Below are 19,590 nucleotides of genomic sequence, written 5' to 3'. Positions count from 1 at the left end.
CTGCCTCTTGGCCTCCTCAACTCAGGGGTGGGCGGGGCTGTTCCAGGCCCGCCGGTGGGTTGGCCCAGGAGCCCTGCTGGAGAGGGTGTCCCGGCCCTCCAGGCCTGGACTGCCGGGGGGCGGGAGGGCGCGCGCTGACGGGGCCGAGCGGGCGGCGCTGGGGGTGGAGCCGGGACCGCAGCTCCCGCTACCCGTTAGCTCCGCGCTGAAGCAGCCGTCGCCGCTTTCGGCTCGGGGACGCGAGGAGGGTGCTTCTTGAGTCTCCGGCCTCCACGGCTGCTGCTGTCCTCCGGAGCCTGGGGCTGCAGTGCTTGGGGGTTCTGGTCCTTGGCCCTGCGCCCCTCTGGCCCAGGATCGCGCGCTCTTTCTGTTTAGGAGAAGGCTCTGTGCTGCGGGAACCACCCCGGGCTAGCGCCCCCGAGCCATGGAGAGGGGCCCGTGAGGGACGCGCGGAGGCGGAGGAAGAGGCTCGGGAGGAGGGAGGCCGAGGAGGAGGGCGCGGGAGGAGGAGGATGCCGTCTCCACCGCCACCCATGGGTCCCCGGCGAACCTGACTCCAGACCGAGGATGGAGCTGGCGCTGGGCGCTGCAGCGGCTCCCGGCGCGCCCGCCACCAGGTATTGGCCCGGCCCCGCGGGCCCCGGGGTAGGCGGGAGCGGACTGCACCGCAGCGGCGGGAGGGGCGCGGGCGCGGCGGGAGACGCCCCTAACTCGGGACCGGTGTCTCCCGGCAGTGTGCGGAGGCGGTGGCGGGGAGGGGGGGTCGGGGGGAAGCGGAACGGACCTCAGAGTGCTGGGCGCTTGGAGGGACTGGCTGGGCTGGTAACGGGGAGCAGCGTCGATCGCCCCAGCCCTCCTCGACCCATCTGGAGAGGGCAGGAAACTTGGGATGAGCTTGGTCCGGGCGGTGGCGGCGGGGGCTCGCTTTCTGCTGCGGAACGCGCTCGGATGTCGGCTTCGGGTTCACCATCTCACAGCCTGCTAGACTCGGAGCGGCGGAGGCTACCAGAGACCCTGAGGTTCCAGTGTCGCTAACTTTCCAAACCAGGCTTCCACCCTGAGGCAAAGCGCTGTCCCAGCTTCTTGCGTCTAGCCTCGGTCCTGTATTGGCTCCCACTATGCTGTGATGGGCTGAGCCCTTAGGAGGCTTGGGCCGCCTGGCGGTGCAGAGCCCCCGCCCCCTCCGCCCCCAGCGAAGCCAAAACAACCCTAGCTTCTCTCTGAATAGGAAGAGAATGGCCAGCTCCTCTCAGGCTCCAGGGAGGGACACAGTGTTTGACTTTACAGTAACAATCGACAGCGACCCTAGCTGCAATCCATGGGTTTAAAGGCCAAGCCATTTGAGGAAGGAAGGTAAGACCTCACAGTCGGCTAGGGTGGCGCCTTGGTCTGATTTCAGGTGTCTTACCATGTCGCCTCTCCCTACTCCAGGCCTGACTTTTCTCAGGATTACATTCGTACATTCGATGAACTTAACTGTTTTAAGCAAAAGGCTCCTGGACATCCAGGCTTTCGGGGTTTAGGTGCCAAGGGATGCTATAGCTGATCGCTGAGAGGTTAAGCCTGGGACAGCGGATGTGCATGTCCACTTGGGGACAGGAACTCAACCCAGTATCTTCTGGAACCTAGGGCCAGAAGGGACCTAGGATGTTGGCCCTGCATCCCAGGCAGGCATCCTGGCTGGGCAGGGAGCTGCTTCGGAAAGCCAAAGATACCAGTAGGTGGAAGAGGCAAATAGGGCCTAATAGACCAGGGAGATACTTTCCCTGCTTCCTCAGCCCTTTAAGTGGGGCTTGGCTGCTCACAAAGAGACCTTACCTGGCAGGCAGTTCCCAGGCTCCAGTCCCCAGTAGCCACCACACTTCTGGGCATCATGATGACCCTATTTCTTTTTCAAAGTGCTTCTGTCGTCATGACTCACAGGCTGGATTCACCAGGGAGATATCAAGCTCCCAACCTATTCTATTCCCCGCCCTCTTGGGTCTTTAAGGAGCTGCTAGGGTAAGAAGGGGGGTGGATATGCCCTTGGGTCTTACACCCTTCCCCCCCCCCCCAGGAGCCTGGCATTGCAACCTTTCATGGCTTGCTGCTGTCCCTGATCTTGGGGGGGGGGGGGATGAATTGCTCATGACCAGCCCAGGTCACAGTGTCTGTGGGGGAGAGAAAAGGTGTTTAAGTTAATGGAAGCCATTGCTGATGAGCCTCCCAGTACTGCTGGGGCTTTGGGATAACAGTCCATCCTTCCCCTTCCCTTAACACCTTGCTTCCTCATCTCAAATCAGATTCCCCCCCTCCCCCAACTCCAAATTTTCCTCTTTGCTGAGAAGTTGTGAAGCTTTGGGGGTTGATGTTTTCCTTTTGAATAACCTAAGTTAGCTTGCCTCCCCCCACCCTGGCCCCGTGTCATTTCTGCTCAGTGCAGGTTCTGGTTCAGAGAAGGTTACAGATTCTTTGTGCTCTTTCCCAAGGGCCCTGGCTCCAAAGGGAGGGTTGCATTGAAGGTGCTAGCACAGGGAAATAAGTCAGGCTGCACTGAAGGAGGGGTATATCTTTGTTCCACTGAGTCTGCAGGAGCCCTGGGTGTCAGGGTCTCAGTGACACCTGGTTTGTGCCCCCACCCTACCCCCAGGTCCCTCTTGTCCTTCTGCTGTGCCCCATCCTTGCACACTGGGAGTCTGAATTGGTGTGCGGAGGGAGCGTTTGATAGTCATGATCTGGTTCAGAGAAGGTCCCGAAGCCCTGAGTCACTGTATGGTTTCCATGGAAACAGACTTGTTCAGAGGACTCTGTGTAGCAGGCACTAGGGGTGAGGGGGCAGGGGGGAAAGGAAGGGAAACATATAGTAAAATCAGGCTCTACAAGTGTGGTGGGGCTGGGCCAACTCCCTTTGGGTTGGAAAGATAGATGGGCAAGGAAGGCACTGGCCTCCAGGGGAGAGGTTGCTTCTGTCCATCTGCACACAAGGGTTCTCCCTTAGGGGCCGCTTACAGGCAGCAACCAGCATCTCCATAGATCTCCTAGGTAGGGACCTCTCAATGCCTCAGTGTCTTTCTCTCTAAACTGAGGGCCACAAGAATCCCCACTAAAGGTGAGGTTCGCTAATGAGGAACACACAACAGCACCACAGCGTGTGTTGGGAGAGCATCTTGGTTATTCATCCCATGGGGAGGGGTTCACCTGGCTCCTTCCCATGTTCCAGCTGGTAATATGGCATCTGCCTGGGCTGGCCTGCTTGGGAAGAGTGGTCCTCTGAAGCCCTGGCATCCCTGCTGGGAGTTGCCCACTCGTTTCCTCCCATAGAGATTTATTTAGGATTGTTCAGCCTGCTATTCTGTAGCCTGGCCCTTATTTGAGACTCTACCTGCCTAGGAACCTCGTGAGAAGGAATCCTCCAAGGCCGCATGGTTTTGCCTCAGCATCCTGGGGGGAGGCTTGGTTGCTGAGCTCCTTGGGGCTAGGACAGAAGAGGTAAGATAGAAAGGGGTTCTATAGCACAGAGAAGGGCTCAGCTCCCACCCTAGATCCTGGGGAGGTTGGTCCATCTGCTTGTGAGAATCAGGACTCCCTCTGGGAGCACAGTCCCTCAGCTGGAGCCTCCATTGCCCAGTTGGTGGGGGCAGGGAGAGGTTTATTCCAACAGCGCCAGCCCCAGCAGTATCAGGGAGCGTGGTCTAGGAAGAGTGGTACACAAGCAGAGTCTCCTCCCTAGACCTCTTCTCATTACAGCACCCCCATGGCTTGCATGGACCCCCTCTTATAAGGTGGAATTCCACCCCAAGTTCCCTAAACTCCCTCCACCCACCTCTACCAGCTATGTTAGCTGCAAGGGAGCTATCTGCTGGCTCTTCTATTTCACCGATGCCAAGAATAAGATTGCTGGGGTTTGCCTGCTCAGACAGGCCAGAGCCCAAGCTAACTGTGACCTTTCCCGACTACACAACAACCGGTGGTGGTGATGGTGGTGGTGGTGGTGGTGCCCTCTTTCCCCTTAGCTCTCCAAGAAGCTTGGCAACTGTCTTCCACTCCCACCCCTGTCCCTGCCAGCTCTCCGGGTCTTGTCTTTGGTCTCTCTGGACCACTTTGCTGTCCTCATTGGTGTTCACAACACCTTACAATTTAATATCCTCTGCAAATTTCATTAACGGACTGTTTACTCCCTCTCTCAGGATCATTAATGAAGATGTTAGATAAGACGTGGCCTGGCATGGGCTGGATAGCCCTGCCCCCAACTCCCAGACCCTTTGCCTTCCAGCCCTTGCCCATGGCCTTGCCCCTTCCCACTCAGGACTCTTGGGATATGCCCCCTCCTGCCTTTAGGCCCATGACAAGAGCCGAGGGCCAAGTCTGTTTGAATTAATTTTGTAAGATTACTTGAGGCGCTGTATCAAATGTTTTGCTAAAAATCAAGATATATTACCCTGCCTGCGTTTCCTTTATCTACCAGTCTTGTAATTCTATCAGGAAAGCTATCAAGTTTGTCAGGCGTGATTTGTTCTTTATAAATCCCCATGGTGCCGTGTGGGGGCACAAGGTTCCCGAGTTTTCTAAATGTTTAGAGATTCTCTTTGTGTTTGTTCCTTGATTAGAGCTGGAAGGCTGTGAGCTGCGGACGGCTGGTAGCGTGGCCTTGCTTCTCTCTGGGGTCTCTGGGAGGGGGGTGCCAGTGAGTTGTTTGGGAGTTTTGAGCATGCAGGTGTCCCCAGCTCGGGACACTGAGGGAGGGGATGCCTGGAGCTCTCCTTCAGGGATTCTGCAGGGTGTAGAAAATGACAGGTCTGTGTTGCCGACATTCTGAAGACAGCACTAATTGAGTGATGGCTGCAGAGCCATGCCTGTGCTGAGAACTCAGTGTACTTGAGTCCTGTGAACCAACTATGGCCTTCTCTTCCTGTGTGCCAGGCTTAGAGAGGGTCAGGCTGCCTGAGACCGCAGGTCTGGCTTCCACCCTCCTGCGTTGCTCCAGCATGCACTATAGATTAGCAGGATCAGGAAAACTAAGTGGGAGGTCCAGAAATTACAGGAGGCCAGAGGGAAAGGAAAGGGGGGGTATGGGTGCTTACAGGCAAGCTCAGACAGAGCCTGGGGAACCTCCCACACCACTCTACTACATCTGAGTTGTGTGACCCGTCCACCTAAATGTCCTTTCTTTAAGAAAGGATGCCACATTCTCGGTTTTTATCCTGTGTGTGCATATGTGGCTGTACGTATGCTGCAGCACCTGTGAGGGGGTCAAAGAAGAACTTGTGGGCGGTTCTCCTTCTACTGTGAACATCAGGCTTGGCGATAGTCACTTTTACCTGATGAATTGTCTCTCTGGCCCCATTATATAACCCTTTTGAGTCTTACCTGTGAAGCAGGCACAGCGGTGTCTCCACCCTGAGCTTGCAGAAGGTTTCCTACGATGATGCATGGCAGCATGGCTCCAAACTCTAGGGGACCAGCTGTGTTTAAACCTTGCTCTGGAGGCCTGTCCTCATAGTGGCCAGAGATGATGCCCATTCTACATGTCATGAGCATGGGTAGAGTGTGATGCTCCCTAATTCTGTTATCTGGGAGAGGTGGCAAATGAGACACACAGGCACGTCCTTGGTACCTGCTTCCATGGCAGGGTCTAGGTGTAGAGAGAAAGGTTGGGTCTCCGGGCCCCGAGCCTATCTATGCCCTGCACTCAGTCCACCAAGTTATAGGCCTAGAAGTCATAAAGCCGTTCTTCGATGTTCTCTAGCTAAGGGTACTGTTACCTTCCTGCGTCATAGCTTCTAGGTCTTAACTTCCCCAGAGCCTCAAGTTGGGGTGCAGAAGGCAACAGAGCCACATCCACTTGTGATCATCCTTCTTCTTGTCATTCATCAGGGCAGGGTGAACCCCGGGAGGCAGTGAGATAGCCAGGTGCACTCATGTGCCAGGGAACCCTCTTAGGCACACCCTGTCCCTGGTGTCAGGTGACACCATATCAGTAGGTGCTGGATTAAGGGTGGACAATGAGGTCATTGATTATCACGAGCCCATTTGGGGTGGCCTCCTTGGTTGTGGTGCTCCCTGCATCTGCCCTTTGGTATCCTGGTGCTGACTGGTGTTCTTAGGGTGTGGCCTGGGCCTTAAGCTCAGTGGTTGCAACCAGGGTTTGGGTCATTGCAGTTGAATGGGTACCCTGGCCTCACTGTAGACTAGCTGTGTTGTTGTTGTTGTTGTTGTTGTTGTTGTTGTTGTTGTTGTTGACAACTCCCTTCCCACTTGTTTGAGCCCTTCTGCTCCTCATCTGGGAGAGCACCCCTTTCTGGGTTCATAGTCATCTCTTTGGGTTGGCTAAGTCCCACCTAAGACTCAGGGGAGCCTTGGTGCCCCATCCTCTCTCACTCTCCCAAACCTCATCTCTTGTGCACACGGAGCAGGTGGGCCTCATGCAGGTGGCTGGAGATGGGGAATCTAAGGATGTAGAAACAGGAGGTTCCCCCACCCCCAACAGCTGCCAGCAGGGCAACAGCTGCGGGTGCTCGGCCCCCTGATGATATTTTCTCATCCTTGAAGTTGGGAGGGTGAGTGAAGCCCAGATGACGCTGGGATCCAGTACTATTCCTACTGGCCTGGTGTGGCTATGCTGGGGGTGGGGTGGGGAGGAAACCAGGGCCTTTCCGGCTAAGTTCCCCACCCCCCACCCCCATCTCCACTGGAGCAGCAATTGATACCAGGACAGGGACATCTTGGCCAGGTGTGTTGAAAGTTGGGGAGGAGGAAGGCTGGTAGGCAGTGTCACCAGGCAAAGAAGGAAGCCCCATGCTGGGGCGAGGTGTCAGGAATGATTTTCAGTTACCAGCCCTGTCCTTAGACAGCTCTCCAGCTCTTGTATGGGGAGCTCCCAGCACTTCCAAACCGTGTGTGTAAAACTGGGCACAGGTAGCATTTTCTGGGAGCCTGTGGGTCAGGGAAGGTTTGCCAAGATCCCCATGGGGAGTTGGGTGGGGGGGACTTGGGTCCTAGAGCCTCTGGGCATAGTCTCAGATGGAGAATCAGGCCTGGGGCAGGGGCTGATGGTTGGCAGAGACACCGAGCACTGATTTCTTCTATAGAGTGACTTGAGTTTTCCCACAGTCCGTAGCGGGTTCCCGCTGTCTGCTTGTGAATGTGGCCTCGACTGGCCCTGAGCATGGGTGGGTCCTTCCTTGTTACTGGACCTGAGGAAAACCCCAGTAGAAAGAGGTATGGAGCACGGCCCAGTGTCACTCATCTGGGCACAGGCAGAAGCTTCAGGACACTCCTGCTAGTGGTGTTCTGCTCAACACTGCTTCTCCAGCCTGGGCAGTGTAAGGGCTGGGCAGGGGTGAAGGCCAGGGGTAAAACCAGACTACCTAGTGTTGCTTGCCTCTTGGTGTGCAGCCGAGGAAGAGGATCTCCATGGATCAGAAGCCAGAACCCGGATGGAGATGCCATCATCACACTTCTCTCCAATCAGCAGTACCACTGCCCCTTTTGGCTTCTCATTAGGACCGACTGAACACAACAAAACCACAGAGTTTGGAGGCTGTACTACCAGTTCTGGCCACTAGAGGGAAACAGGGAGTACCATCAAATCAGCCTAGCACAGAAAATTCTGGCAAGACAAGAGGTTGGGGGAAGAAGGAGTGGTGAGCAAAGCCCTACAGAGGTTTCCCTCTGTTAGAGCAGACTCTAGGGGTACAGGTAACTAGTTTTGAGGTAGTTTTCTAAGACAAAAAAAAATTCAGAACTCTAGATGAGGCTCCCAGCAGGCAAACAGTTGAGCTGGGAGGATCCATGGTGCTTGTGCCAGATGCCACTTGTCAAACACAAGGCAGAGTCTTGTCCTAATGTTGGGCATGAATAAATGCTTCAAGTCGGTTACAACCAGTGCTCTGCTTAGGCCACCTTTACAGATGGGGAAAGGGAAGTTCAAGACCCAGCTGGTGCTTGGCCACTGGTGTGCCCTCTGACTGCCAGGCTTGACCCCTGAGCTGCAAAGGAGAGCTTCCCTGTGAATCATTCTCCATCCCCAGCCTGACTGCAGCACTGCAGTCTGAGCTGTCTCCTGTCTGGTCACCAGGCTCTCTGGCTTCTGACAAGATGGTGGCTGGGCTCCTGTGCGCAAGATTTGAGCCACCAACGAGGGGGGTCCATACTGGAAACCCAGGAAGGGATATGAGTCCCCAAGTCTGGCTTGAAGGAGCAGGGCATTGAGAAATCTCTTGCAGAGGCCAAGGCATGCCTGGGAACAACAGGACCTGGCCCCAGGGCCTTTGGTTTGGTTTCCAGGGCAGATGCCTTCAGCATACCAAGGACCCTTGGCCAGCTCTGGGCTTGGCTGTGCCAGGCTGGCAGGAGAGCCGAGCACTTTCAGGGGGGCTCTACCGTCCTCCTTCCTGTTCTCATGCTCTGGCTGTGCCCTCCCAGAAGGCAGGCACACAGCCCTCAGCCAGGCCTCAGGCTTGTGTTCACGGTGCCCACGCTGTACCTTAAGATGAGGAGTCTCTTCACCTTGGGGAGCTATGGCTCCGAGTGAAGCCCCGGCTCTTAGACCTAGCATCAGAGTTTCTCCAAGTCGGGTGGGAAGGGAAATGGAGGGCGGGGGTGGGGCCGAGAGAGCTTAAATCATCCGTCCTCTCCTGGGCAAGATGCAAGGCTCTCCTCTGAAGAAAACGCGGTGTGTGTTCTGTCTTTGGAGCTGGAGAGTTACAGACAGGGTGGGAGTGCCAAAGGCCAAGGCCAAAGGCCAACCTGTCGATGCAAACCAAGGGGAGTGACATAGAGCTGTGACGGGAGCAGATGCGACAAGTGGATTTGAGCGAGACTTTCAGAGCACGTTGCCTGAAAGTGGGATTTGGCTCTACCTGGGGGCCATGAACTTGGAAAAGCTGTTGTAATCCGAGAAGCACCAGCTTCTTTTTCTGCCAAATGAGTCATGAGGTGGTGACCTCATAGCCTTGAGGTGGAGGTGGGGACAGTGTGGGTGCCTGAGGGGTGAGACACTCACTCAGGGAGACTGGGCGTGCTGGCTTTCTTTTGTATCATGTCATCATCATGTTGATCTGGACCACTGGTAGATAGATGCCTATGAAGAAACACAGATAAGTTGTTTAAGGCCGTCACAATGGAAAGAAGGAGGCTGGTATTCCCTGAGGCACTTGGCAAGGACCTGGGATTAAGGTCCTTGGACCACTACCCCCTGCCTTCTGCTCCATGGGGCAGAGTCCTCTGCCACAGAGACTAGGATGGCTGTGGTCCAGATGGTGACTTGGATCCCATTGAGAGGGTCCCAAGAATCTGGACGGTAAGGCTTCCTCTCTTAATACCTGTTGGTGACACATGGTATGGTGTTTCACGTTTTCAGTAGGACTTTCAGATTCCACACCTCAGTAGGCATAGCTGTGTTTGGCCCAGGACCTGTGCTGTGCTTCTCCCCCCCCCCCCCCCCCCCCGCCCCCAGCAAAGTAGAGCCTGGAGCTCTGCTTCCCTGCCCCTCCCCCCTCCCGGTCATCGAGCCAATGGTGAAGGGTTAGAGCACCAGCTTGACTCCGATGCAAGTCCTTGCTCTTTCCCACTCGTGAGCCTTAGAGTGGTGGGAGTGGACTCCTGTCATACCAGAGCTGTTTGTTGGGAATGACAGGGTACCCAAAATGGCAACCCTGTTTGCTTGGGAGATTAAGGTACACTTACCTGTCCCCTAGGGGAGTCAGGACACACAGCAGATGCTGGGAGGGTTATGAGTACACAAAGGATATGAGTTTAGCCACAAGCCATGAGCCAACCAATAAACAGACCCGATGGCAACATGGAGAACACGCATTCTGAGTCTCAGAACCCATCAACTTACCCCCTTCTAGTCCCTCCTGTGCTGATTCGTGGGTGGGCCGGGATAGAACCTGGTGCAGTGTTTGAAGGCCAAGTGTGCTTAAGGATGAGGGACACAGCTGTGTCTCGGAGAGAAAGCATACAGCTTCCAGACTGAGTTAAAGCAGGTCACAGGCCTCAGCAGGCACTGCTGCCTGTGTTGCGTGGGATACCTCTCTGCTTACAGACTGAATCTGTTCCCTTGCCTTAGCCCTGTGTGAACGTTAACTAAAGTTAACTAAAGTCCTGGATTCGCTGCCTTACGGGGGCTTGGTAAAATGTGCCTCTGGCTTTCAGGTAGCTGCTGTGTGTGCTGCACATGGTTGGAAGAAGACCCCTGGCCCAGCTGTCCCTTTGGAACTACTACCTTCTTGCCCTGAAGGCCTGGCATGGTCTGCCTGTATCCCAGGATCAGTTGCGTTCTATAAGGTCAGGATTGCTTCCATTCATCTCTAATACAGAACCTATCTGAACTTGCCACCTTACATGTGGGCATGCATGCTGGCCAGCTCCTACGCACAGGAGCCCTGGAGTGGGCTTGTTAGGGGCGGGCAGGGGTGGTTGATAGAGATTGCAGCTTGAAAGTTGTGGTGTTGTGGCTCAGGGGCGGCATTCGATCAGCTGGAGCAATGAGTCAGCAGTCAATTCGGGGAGCAGGCAAAAAGAGTCATGTTTCGTGGCCCGGGGGCCCACTGTCATCACAGTCACAGGGCTGAGGCGCAGACCACTGGACTGCCTGGCTAGACTAGATGTGAGCCACTGGCAGCAGTCTCCACTGTGCAGCAGTCCTCCTCTGGTAAGTGTTGAGCTCCTTGGCACTGGGTCTGCCGGCAGCCCTGGCATCTCTCAGGACCTGGCAGCTGAGGCAGCATCCCTTGGGCCACCTTGCAAGAAGCTTGTGGGCGTGCTGTGAGCTGGTGGCATAGGCTTCCCTCTATTTTCCTGTGGCCCCTCCCTCTCCTCCCTTTTATGGACCAAAGAGATGGAGGAGTATCTTGGAAAAGCCAGAGACTGTTTCTCTGGGCAGTGAACACCACTGCCTCACAGCCAGAAACAAGCCCTGAGTCCTGGGTGGAGATAAGTGTTCCCAGCAGCCTCTGGGACCTGCCCTTGGTCCAGGCCAGTTGGCTTATAACACTGCAGGTGCATAGAGGTCCTCATCTGGAGGTTGCTGGGCCCCCTCATTTGCAAGGTAGAAAGGCCATGGCCCAATGTGGGCAGTTCCTGGCTCAGCTGGCTTCTGCTGTCAACTCAGAATTCATGGGCCACAGGGGTCCCCGCTCTCCAGGACTTGTGTTTGGAGGGAATTTGGTGTGTCTCCTTCCTCTAAGGGTAGGAAGAGGATGAGGGAAAAGCCATAATCTAGGATGCTAGGTATCAGCCTATGTAATTAGAAGATGCTGACAGGGGTCACGGGCAGTGTCAGGATGTGACAATAGCCCCCCTCTAGAAAGTCGGGGGAGTTAGGCATTGACACAGTAAGTAGGCTGGGCTAGGGAAACTAGAGCTCTCTGTAGCAGGTCCTCTGCAACCACAATTCACTTAGCCCTCTGTCTTTTTGGCTCTCTAAAGTTCCCTGGAGACACCAAGGAAATGACAGTCCTGTGCAGGCTTTGTAGGTCCTGGGGGATAAATGAGCACTGGGCAGCGCCTGGGCTTTTCTCCTGGATCCCATGGTGGCTCTTGGCTGGGTGAAGCACTAACCCAACCCTTGGCTGTCCTCTGTCTGTAGACCCTGTGCCTTGGAGCAGCAGCCCCATGACGGTGCCCAGCCATGCAATGTTCCTGGAAGGCTGTCCTCCTCCTTGCCCTGGCCTCCATTGCCATCCAGTACACAGCCATCCGCACATTCACTGCCAAATCCTTCCACACTTGCCCTGGGCTGACAGAGACTGGGCTGGCCGAGCGGCCGTGTGAGGAGGGCCCCACCTTCTCCTATAACCTCTCGAGGAAGACACACGTCCTCATCCTGGCCACCACTCGCAGTGGCTCATCCTTCGTGGGCCAGCTCTTCAACCAGCACATGGACGTCTTCTACCTGTTTGAGCCTCTCTACCACGTCCAGAACACACTCATCCCCCGCTTCACCCAGGGCAAGAGCCCCGCAGACCGCAGGGTCATGCTAGGCGCCAGCCGGGACCTGCTGAGGAGCCTTTATGACTGTGATCTCTACTTTCTGGAGAATTACATCAAGCCACCTCCAGTCAACCACACCACCGACAGAGTCTTCCGCCGAGGGGCCAGCAGGGTCCTTTGCTCTCGTCCAGTATGCGACCCTCCAGGGTCCCCTGACCTGATCCTGGAGGAGGGAGACTGTGTGCGCAAGTGCGGTCTGCTGAACCTGACCTTGGCGGCCGAGGCTTGTCGCGAGCGCAGCCACGTGGCCATCAAGACTGTGCGGGTACCTGAGGTGAATGACTTGCGGGCCCTGGTGGAAGACCCAAGGTTGAACCTCAAGGTCATCCAGCTGGTGCGAGACCCTCGTGGCATCTTGGCTTCCCGGAGCGAGACCTTCCGGGACACCTACCGACTCTGGCGGCTTTGGTACGGCACAGGGAGGAAGCCCTACAACCTAGATGTTACGCAGCTGACCACGGTGTGTGAGGATTTCTCCAGCTCCGTGTCCACCGGCCTCATGCGGCCCTCCTGGCTCAAGGGGAAGTACATGCTGGTACGTTATGAGGACCTGGCCAGAAACCCGATGAAGAAGACAGAGGAGATCTACGAATTTCTGGGCATCCCCCTGGACGGTCATGTGGCGCGCTGGATCCAGAACAATACGCGGGGCGACCCCACTTTGGGCAAGCACAAATACGGGACTGTGCGCAACTCTGCAGCCACCGCTGAGAAGTGGCGCTTCCGTCTCTCCTATGACATCGTGGCCTTTGCCCAGAATGCCTGCCAGCAGGTACTGGCTCAGCTGGGCTACAAGATGGCCAATTCGGAGGAGGAGCTGAAGAACCCCGCCATCAGCCTGGTGGAGGAGCGCGACTTTCGCCCATTCTTGTGACCTGGGCGTGATGGGGGTGGGAGGCAGGTGGCGTTGGTTTTGTTGACATGGACCTTCCATGGGCTGGTTTTTAACTGTTGCCTTATCTTCCTCTTCCCTCCCCCACTCTGTGTGTCTTTTTCACCCACTACCCAATCTCCTCCCGCCCCCACACTGTCTGTGTGTCCTTTCCACCCCCTGCCCGCTCCCCGCTCCCTTTCTCCTGTCCCACACCATCAATGTGTCCTCCTTGTCCTTGCCCCCTCCCCCTTCCTCCTGCCCCCTTTTGCCCCTGAAATTTGCACTATGTCTCTGGAGGGGAATCACTGGGGCAGAGGGCATGTGGTGTGGGGTTATGCCCCCCCCCTACCCCGTTCAGACACAAGAATGTTTGGTCTCGATGTGGATGGGGATAATGTTTACAGGCGCCCACTCACACATTCACAGGTGCACACAGGCACACGAGGAGAGGCTCCAGCACACATCTTCTAGTTTTTACACCCGTCTTCTCAAGGTAAGTGGATGAACACAAAGGGACCACCTCTCCCCGTTTTGGAAAAGGGTCCATTCCCTCCCCCATCCCTGCTTCCTGCCCCAGCTTCGCCGCACCCCCCCTCCTGGAGCAGGGCACCTGTCCCTCCTGCCCACCCTTGCCTGGTGGTGAGCAGGGTTTTACTGTGAGGTGAACTGGGACTACTTTCTTTCTGATTGGTTTGTGGTGAGCTTGTCTGTCTGAGTCTTGTGGCTACCCCTGGATCAGTGATGGCTAATGAATCTTAGAGGTTCTCTGATTGATCCTCGGGGTCCCTCTGTGATATTTCTTTGTGCCAAAAAAAAAAAAAAAAAAAAAAAAAAAGACAAAAAATGTGGATCAGTTTGCTAAATGAAGATTGAAATGCTTTATTTGTGTTTTCTGTAAATAAAAATGTGCAGTACTGTCTGAGTGTGATTGGTGTGTGTGGGGGGGAGGGGGTGGGACCTTCTGAATGGTAAGCAATGGGCTCTGGATATTCCTGGCTCTGGAGACAAGATGAAGAAGGAGGAGTCGGAATTAAATGACAAGCCTGCATTTTGGAACTACTTTATTTTTTTAAAAAAATCATAGAATATCTTTTAAAATTATTCGATGATTGATGATTGCATACATACACGTGATCTATCTTGATATGATCCCCAAGTTTCCCCTCCCAGTTCACCCATGAGCCTCCAACTCTCCCTTTCCGTTCCTTCTAGCTCCCGCCTTTCAGATCTCTTGCCACCCTCCATGCTTGCTTGGGGCTTTCAATTTTGTTCCCTTCTTATCAGCTGACATAGGTGGTACCTTCTGGCCAGTGTGCTCAGAGTATTTAACAAGAGCCATGGTTTTGGGATTCAGAGTGGCCTGAGATAAGAATCCAGTCTGGAGCCCCCTGTCCTGCACCAGAGGTTGCTTCCTCCTTTAGTTAGAGGGTCTAGAGCCAGGGAGGCTGGGGAGAAGGGACAGCCCATGTGCAGGGAGGGGGGCTCAGGGCAGGGGATGCTTATCAACCTGCTTGGAAACAGTTCAGTGGCTTAGGAGCCCTCCGGGTGCCCTGGTGCATACACCAGTGCGGTATCTGCTGCACTCAGGCCCCATCTTTCCCTGGCAGCCTAGCAGGCTCTTCTAAGAAGCTCCCCCAGTCCTCACCCCAAGAAACATATATAACATGGGATTTACTAAAAGATGAAAATGGTATGTTTTACCATGATTTAAGAACCAAGAAGAAACTGGGCCATCTTCTTAGGTAGCCCCGGAGTGAGCCCCTTCTCCCAGCCGACCATGATTCCCCAAGGCTGCCATCTCTAAGCTCCTAACTACACAACAGAAAATTTACCGTAAAACCTGAAACCTTGAGCTCCGGTCATTACCACCATCACCACTATTTCATGTGTATGGGGTTTTGGCTGCATGTATGTCTGTGCTTGGTACCTGTGGAAGACAAGAGGCTGTTGGATCGCCTGGGGCTGGAGTTATGTTTGGCTGTGAGCCTCCATGTGAATGCTGGGGATCAACCCTTGGTCCTCTGGAAGAGCAGCCGGTGTTTTTTTTAACCGCGAGCCATCTCTCCAGCCTCCATCTTCACTGTTTTTAAGTGCACATCTCATTAAATGCTTCTATAGTATGCAAGCATTGCCACCACCCTCCTCCATAACTTTCCATCTTGTAAAACTCAAAGTCTGTTCCTTCAAAACAGCCCAGTCCTATCTCTCCCACAGCCCTTGGCAACTATCTCACTTGCGTCTGTGTGCTTCTGAACACTGTGAGTATGGCATGTAAATGGAACCATGCAGCATTTGTCTTTTGATGACTGGCTTATTTCCCTGAGCATAATGTCTTTAAGGTTCATCACCTTGCACAATACATCACCTATCCTTCCTTTTTAAAGCTGACGTATCCCGCATTTTGTTTATCTGTTAATCCTGCAGTGAGCCTTGGGTCACATCCATGTTTCAACTGCTGTGGATAATGCTATGAGCAGAGAGTATACTCAGAAATGTGCTTGCTGGATTCTCTGGCAATTCTTTTAGGATCTGCTCTGTTTTCTATGGTGTCTAGGCTATCTTAATTATGTTATTATTTTTGTGTGTGGGTTGTGTACTTGTGTGCATGTGTGCAAGGTGACCAGAGGAAGATGTTAGATGTTTTCTGTCACTCTACCTTATCTCTTTGAGGCAGGGTTTCTTCCTGAACTAGGAGCTTGTGGCTGGCAGCCAGCAAGCCACACCAATCCTCCCTTTTCCTCCACCCACAGCACTGGGGTTACATGTGCACATCAGAATACACCTGGGGCAACAGGTGCATGTCTGACTATACCTAGGGTTACAGGTGCACATCAGACTACACCTGGGCTTACAGGTGCACATCAGAATACACCTGGGCTTACAGGTGCACATCAGAATACACCTGGGCTTACAGGTGCACATCAGAATACACCTGGGCTTACAGGTGCATGTCTGACCATACCTAGGGTTACAGGTGCACACACACATCAGACTACACCTGACCTTACAGATGCATGTCAAACTATACCTGGCTTGTTATGTGGGTCTTGGGATTTTTAACTCAGGTCCGTATGCTTGTGTGGAAAACAGTTTACCAACGGAGCCATTCTTTTGATGGCAGCCTCTGTCCTACTTCATATTGTTACACTACACAAGGTTTCAGTCACTCCATATCCTTTTCAGCTCCCCTTCTCCTCCTCCCTTTCAGTGGTAACCACTGAAGGTGTGGCAGGTGACAAGCTTGCCTGTTTTCTTCCATTCTAACTCACCAGAAAGGTTGAGATGGTGTCTTAGGTCACGTGCCCAGGTATCATGGGCTCTGGCTCTAACTTTGTTGCCAGACTTCGTCTTCCTAAGGTATTGTCCTTGGCTGTATGGTCTAATGGCTTCTCAAGATGAAGGAAAGAAACCAACCAACCAACCAAAAACAGGAAAGGAAGACGTAGACACACCTCTGCCTGCATGAATGCAGTCCCGAAGTTAGAGCCCTTTGCCTACCGTTCCCGATCATGTGGAGATAGCTAGGTGCAAGGTAGGGCTGGGTCTTGCATGTGAGTGGCCACTGTGAAAGTGGCTGATGAATCCAGGGTGGCTCTCCCTGGGACTGAGGTTTCTCCTGTAGAAGAGGAGACAATATGATCAGTACCAAGAAGCTGGTCTGGAAAAGCCTGCTGGGAGGGCTGGGCCTGCGCTTTTCTCTGCCTTCCTGGTTTATAGGAGTTATACCCAGGCTGTGGGAAAGAAGTTACAAGGTCATTTGACTTCATGGCACAACATCATTTATAGTCACTGGTTGGCCACTGTAATACCAGAGAGGGCTGGCTTTCATCAGGACCGCTGGTAGATTACCCATTCCCTTGGGAAGCAGGCTAGTGCATATGTGTTCATTTGGATACACGTGTGTGCTTGTGGAAGCCAGAGGTTCTTTGGGAGCTACCACCTTGTTTTCTGAGACAGGGTCTCTCACTGGGGCCCGAGCTCTGACTAGGCTAGGCTGTCTGGCCAGTGAGCTCCAGGGCTGGGATTCCAAGCACACACTATCTTGTCTGGCTTTTTAAAATGTGTGTTCTGAGACTTGAACTCAAGTCCTTGTGCTTGCACAGCGAACATTTTCTAAACCTAGACATCTCCCCAGGCCCCAATGCAGCTGTCTTCTGACCCACATGAGCCAGTGGCCTTTCTTCAGTGAGTGGCTTCCCATTGGAATTAGGAGACACCAGGAATTTCTTCAGCTGGGAGGAAGCTCCGCCATGTCAGAAGGCTTATTCAAGGCTGCCTGGGGCTTGTGAGAGAAAGTGCTTTGAGTTTATTCAATACATTCGTGCAGTTTTGACTCTTTTACAAGCAGGCTCTGGGGGTGTGAGCACTCTTTAAGACACACTGCCTAATGAAGGCAAACAGGTGTAGACATGGCCGCAGTAAAGGTAACCCATAGGTCGAGCCACAGGCAGAGTCGGACACCATATTGACTCAAGTCTTAGAAGTCTCAAGTTTGCCATGAAGACCTCAGGCTCTTCCTTTGGTCTCAAGATCTCATTCTTTCTGCCCTTGTTCTTGGGGATGAGACAAGTCAGGGTCATTTTAGGGTGGTGGTGCCTGGATTGGGTCTTAGGGAGAAGCTGGCCTTTCAAGAAGAAAGAGAAGGCTGCTCCTAGCTGAGAGAGAAGCACCGTGCCACAGTGTGGATGGGAGGCCTGGGGTGTTAACGCTGGGATGGGCTGTGCCAGGTGTATGTGGGCTGGACCTCATCTTCTCAAGCTTGCGAACGTTGACACTTCACCAGCGATGTTTAACTAACCCACAAGGAAGTTCACCCCTCCTCCCCATCCCCTAGAATCTCAAGTAGTCCAGGCTGGCTTCAAAGTCAATAGGTGGCCAAGGATGACGTTGATTTCTGATCCTCTACCTCTTGAGTGGTGGGATTATGGGCATATGTTGCTACACGTGGTATTATGGGATGTTGGGCATTGAACCCAGGGCTTCATGCCTGTTAGGCAAGCATAGCACTATCTCAGCCACACCCCCAGCACTGCAATAGAGGAGTTTTGGTGTTTGTTTGTTTTGGATGCCCAAATCCATGACACTGAAATGAGAAAGCTGCTTGTTTTTAGGATAAGGCCAGACTGTCACACTGTTCTCAGCAGCCCCGCACACTCCAGCTCATCTCAGGCTGCGCTCTCTAAGAGTCACCACATTTGTTTCAGCGCCTGAGCACCCCATAGAAGAGTTCTGCACTCCATTTACTCCTCCCCGTACCCACGGGCATGAGCTACGTCTGCTCACACCCACTTTGGGCTTAGCCAGGTACCTTGATTTGGTCAACAGAAGGAGAGTAACTGCAGAGGTAAGAGTGAGGCTGCATCCTCTGCTGTGGGAACGAAGGCCTAGGGCTCCTTGCCACGGAACTTAAGGCCACAGGCTGGGGACTCAGGAGCCCTAGTTAATATCACTCATAGTCTGGTCTGGATAGTGAGAGGTGCCTGGCTGAGTCTAGCCAGGTTTCTGACTCCATGCTGAGGACTTAACGCGTGCCTGTTGTTTTAAGATACTGCGTTTCAGAACAACTTATTACACTGTAAAATCTGATGGACACATACTCCTCTCTGCTTCATGATTGAGTCTATACAGACTGTGTCTCATGCCTGAGCTGCTGTTCCTGATCCTTCTAGAGTCTGTTCATCCTTTCGGTCCCACCTTAATTATCAGTATTTCCTTGACTTTACCAAGATCGGTTTATTTGTCTTGATCACAGGCCTCATATAGCTGCTTCTCTCTCTTATATATTCTGATTACAGGCCCTTATAGTGCCTTGTACATCTCTTTTATAATGTTTACCACAGTTGTAATCACTCCTTTTACAACAGGACCCAGTGCACAATAGGTGTCCAATAAACACTGGTTGACTGAGTACAAGAATGAATAAAACAGGTGCTCCCAAGCTGATAAAAAAAAAAGCTTGCCTGTCTGGGGGCCTTCACACAGAGGAGGCAAAGCTTCCTACGGATCTGAGAGACCGGAACAGCTTGTGCCCTCCCAGGAGGATGCTGGCATGTTCTAGGAGGCTGAGCTGAGCTTTGTTCCACATCCTTCCCCAGCATCCTTAGTTGGCACACCAACGCCAGTGTTCCAGTTTCCTTGTCATGTCATCACCCGCCTCGATGATACTCTGAGTAACAGCGAGTGCCACATGGCCTGGATTTACACTCTATAAGTCACCCTCACCTGTTAGTCAGCCTTCTCTGGCAGTGGTTTCCTGCTGACCAAGGAGATCCCTCTTTCTAGCCAGGAAATGGTACTTACAGTGCCACATACGCAGGATTGGCCCGGAACCCACATCTGTGTGTTGTTTCAGAAAGCTGAGATCCTGAGGCATGCAGGAGTCACTTCCTGGTCTTGTCCCCAGACTCAGGGCTGGTCTCACGCTGTAGGGCTAACACTGCCAGCATCCTGTATTTTCTCGCATCACACACTTCCTCTGTTTGTGTGTTCCCTCCTGGTCACCTGGGCCGTCTCCCTGCCAGTCATAAACATATTGCATGGGATTCTGGGTGAGCCCAATGGGGACCCCACTTCCTACAATTAAAGAGGAAGACCCAAAAACAGACCCACCTTCCTGGACCATTCCCTCTGCAGGAAAACCTCTCTCAGGGGAAGGACTTGTCTAGGCCAGAATGCCTTTCCTGCTTGGAAAAGTGCACATATGGGAGAAGAGCCTTCCTGCACCGAGAGAGAAAGCTCAT

At 53.7% G+C, this 19,590-nt stretch overlaps 1 protein-coding gene and 1 long non-coding RNA gene across 6 annotated transcripts; one reads left to right on the top strand and one right to left on the bottom strand.

Moving 5' to 3' along the window:
- Positions 1-139: 139 nt before the first annotated feature.
- On the top strand, positions 140-13,769 carry CHST1 (carbohydrate sulfotransferase 1). 4 transcript variants are annotated; one of them, XM_084776635.1, is made up of 4 exons: positions 140-617; positions 1,229-1,353; positions 10,138-10,269; positions 11,573-13,769. In XM_084776635.1, the coding sequence occupies exon 4, from the start codon at positions 11,615-11,617 to the stop codon at positions 12,848-12,850; it is 1,236 nt and encodes a 411-aa protein (XP_084632761.1). In that variant the 5' UTR covers positions 140-617; positions 1,229-1,353; positions 10,138-10,269; positions 11,573-11,614; the 3' UTR covers positions 12,851-13,769. The 4 variants fall into 4 exon arrangements, with proteins under 4 accessions (XP_084632761.1, XP_084632760.1, XP_084632763.1 ...); XM_084776634.1 differs by lacking the exon at positions 1,229-1,353; XM_084776637.1 differs by lacking the exon at positions 10,138-10,269.
- Positions 13,661-19,328, bottom strand: LOC311594719. 2 transcript variants are annotated; one of them, XR_014778197.1, is made up of 2 exons: positions 19,151-19,328; positions 13,661-17,132 (listed from the first exon to the last, which is right to left on the bottom strand). It is a non-coding gene; the product is annotated as an uncharacterized lncRNA (long non-coding RNA). The 2 variants fall into 2 exon arrangements; XR_014778198.1 differs by having other exon boundaries at positions 13,661-16,466.
- Positions 19,329-19,590: the final 262 nt, after the last annotated feature.

This window comes from Acomys minous, assembly GCF_964271855.1.
Source record: "Acomys minous genome assembly, chromosome: 3".
NCBI classification, from domain to species: Eukaryota; Metazoa; Chordata; class Mammalia; order Rodentia; family Muridae; genus Acomys; species Acomys minous.
This window is presented reverse-complemented; position numbering and strand designations above follow the sequence as displayed.

What these genes read in the sequence shown, in the direction of transcription:
- CHST1 (XM_084776636.1), top strand. Translation starts at nt 11,615, where the DNA reads ATGCAATGTTCCTGGAAGGCTGTCCTCCTCCTTGCCCTGGCCTCCATT.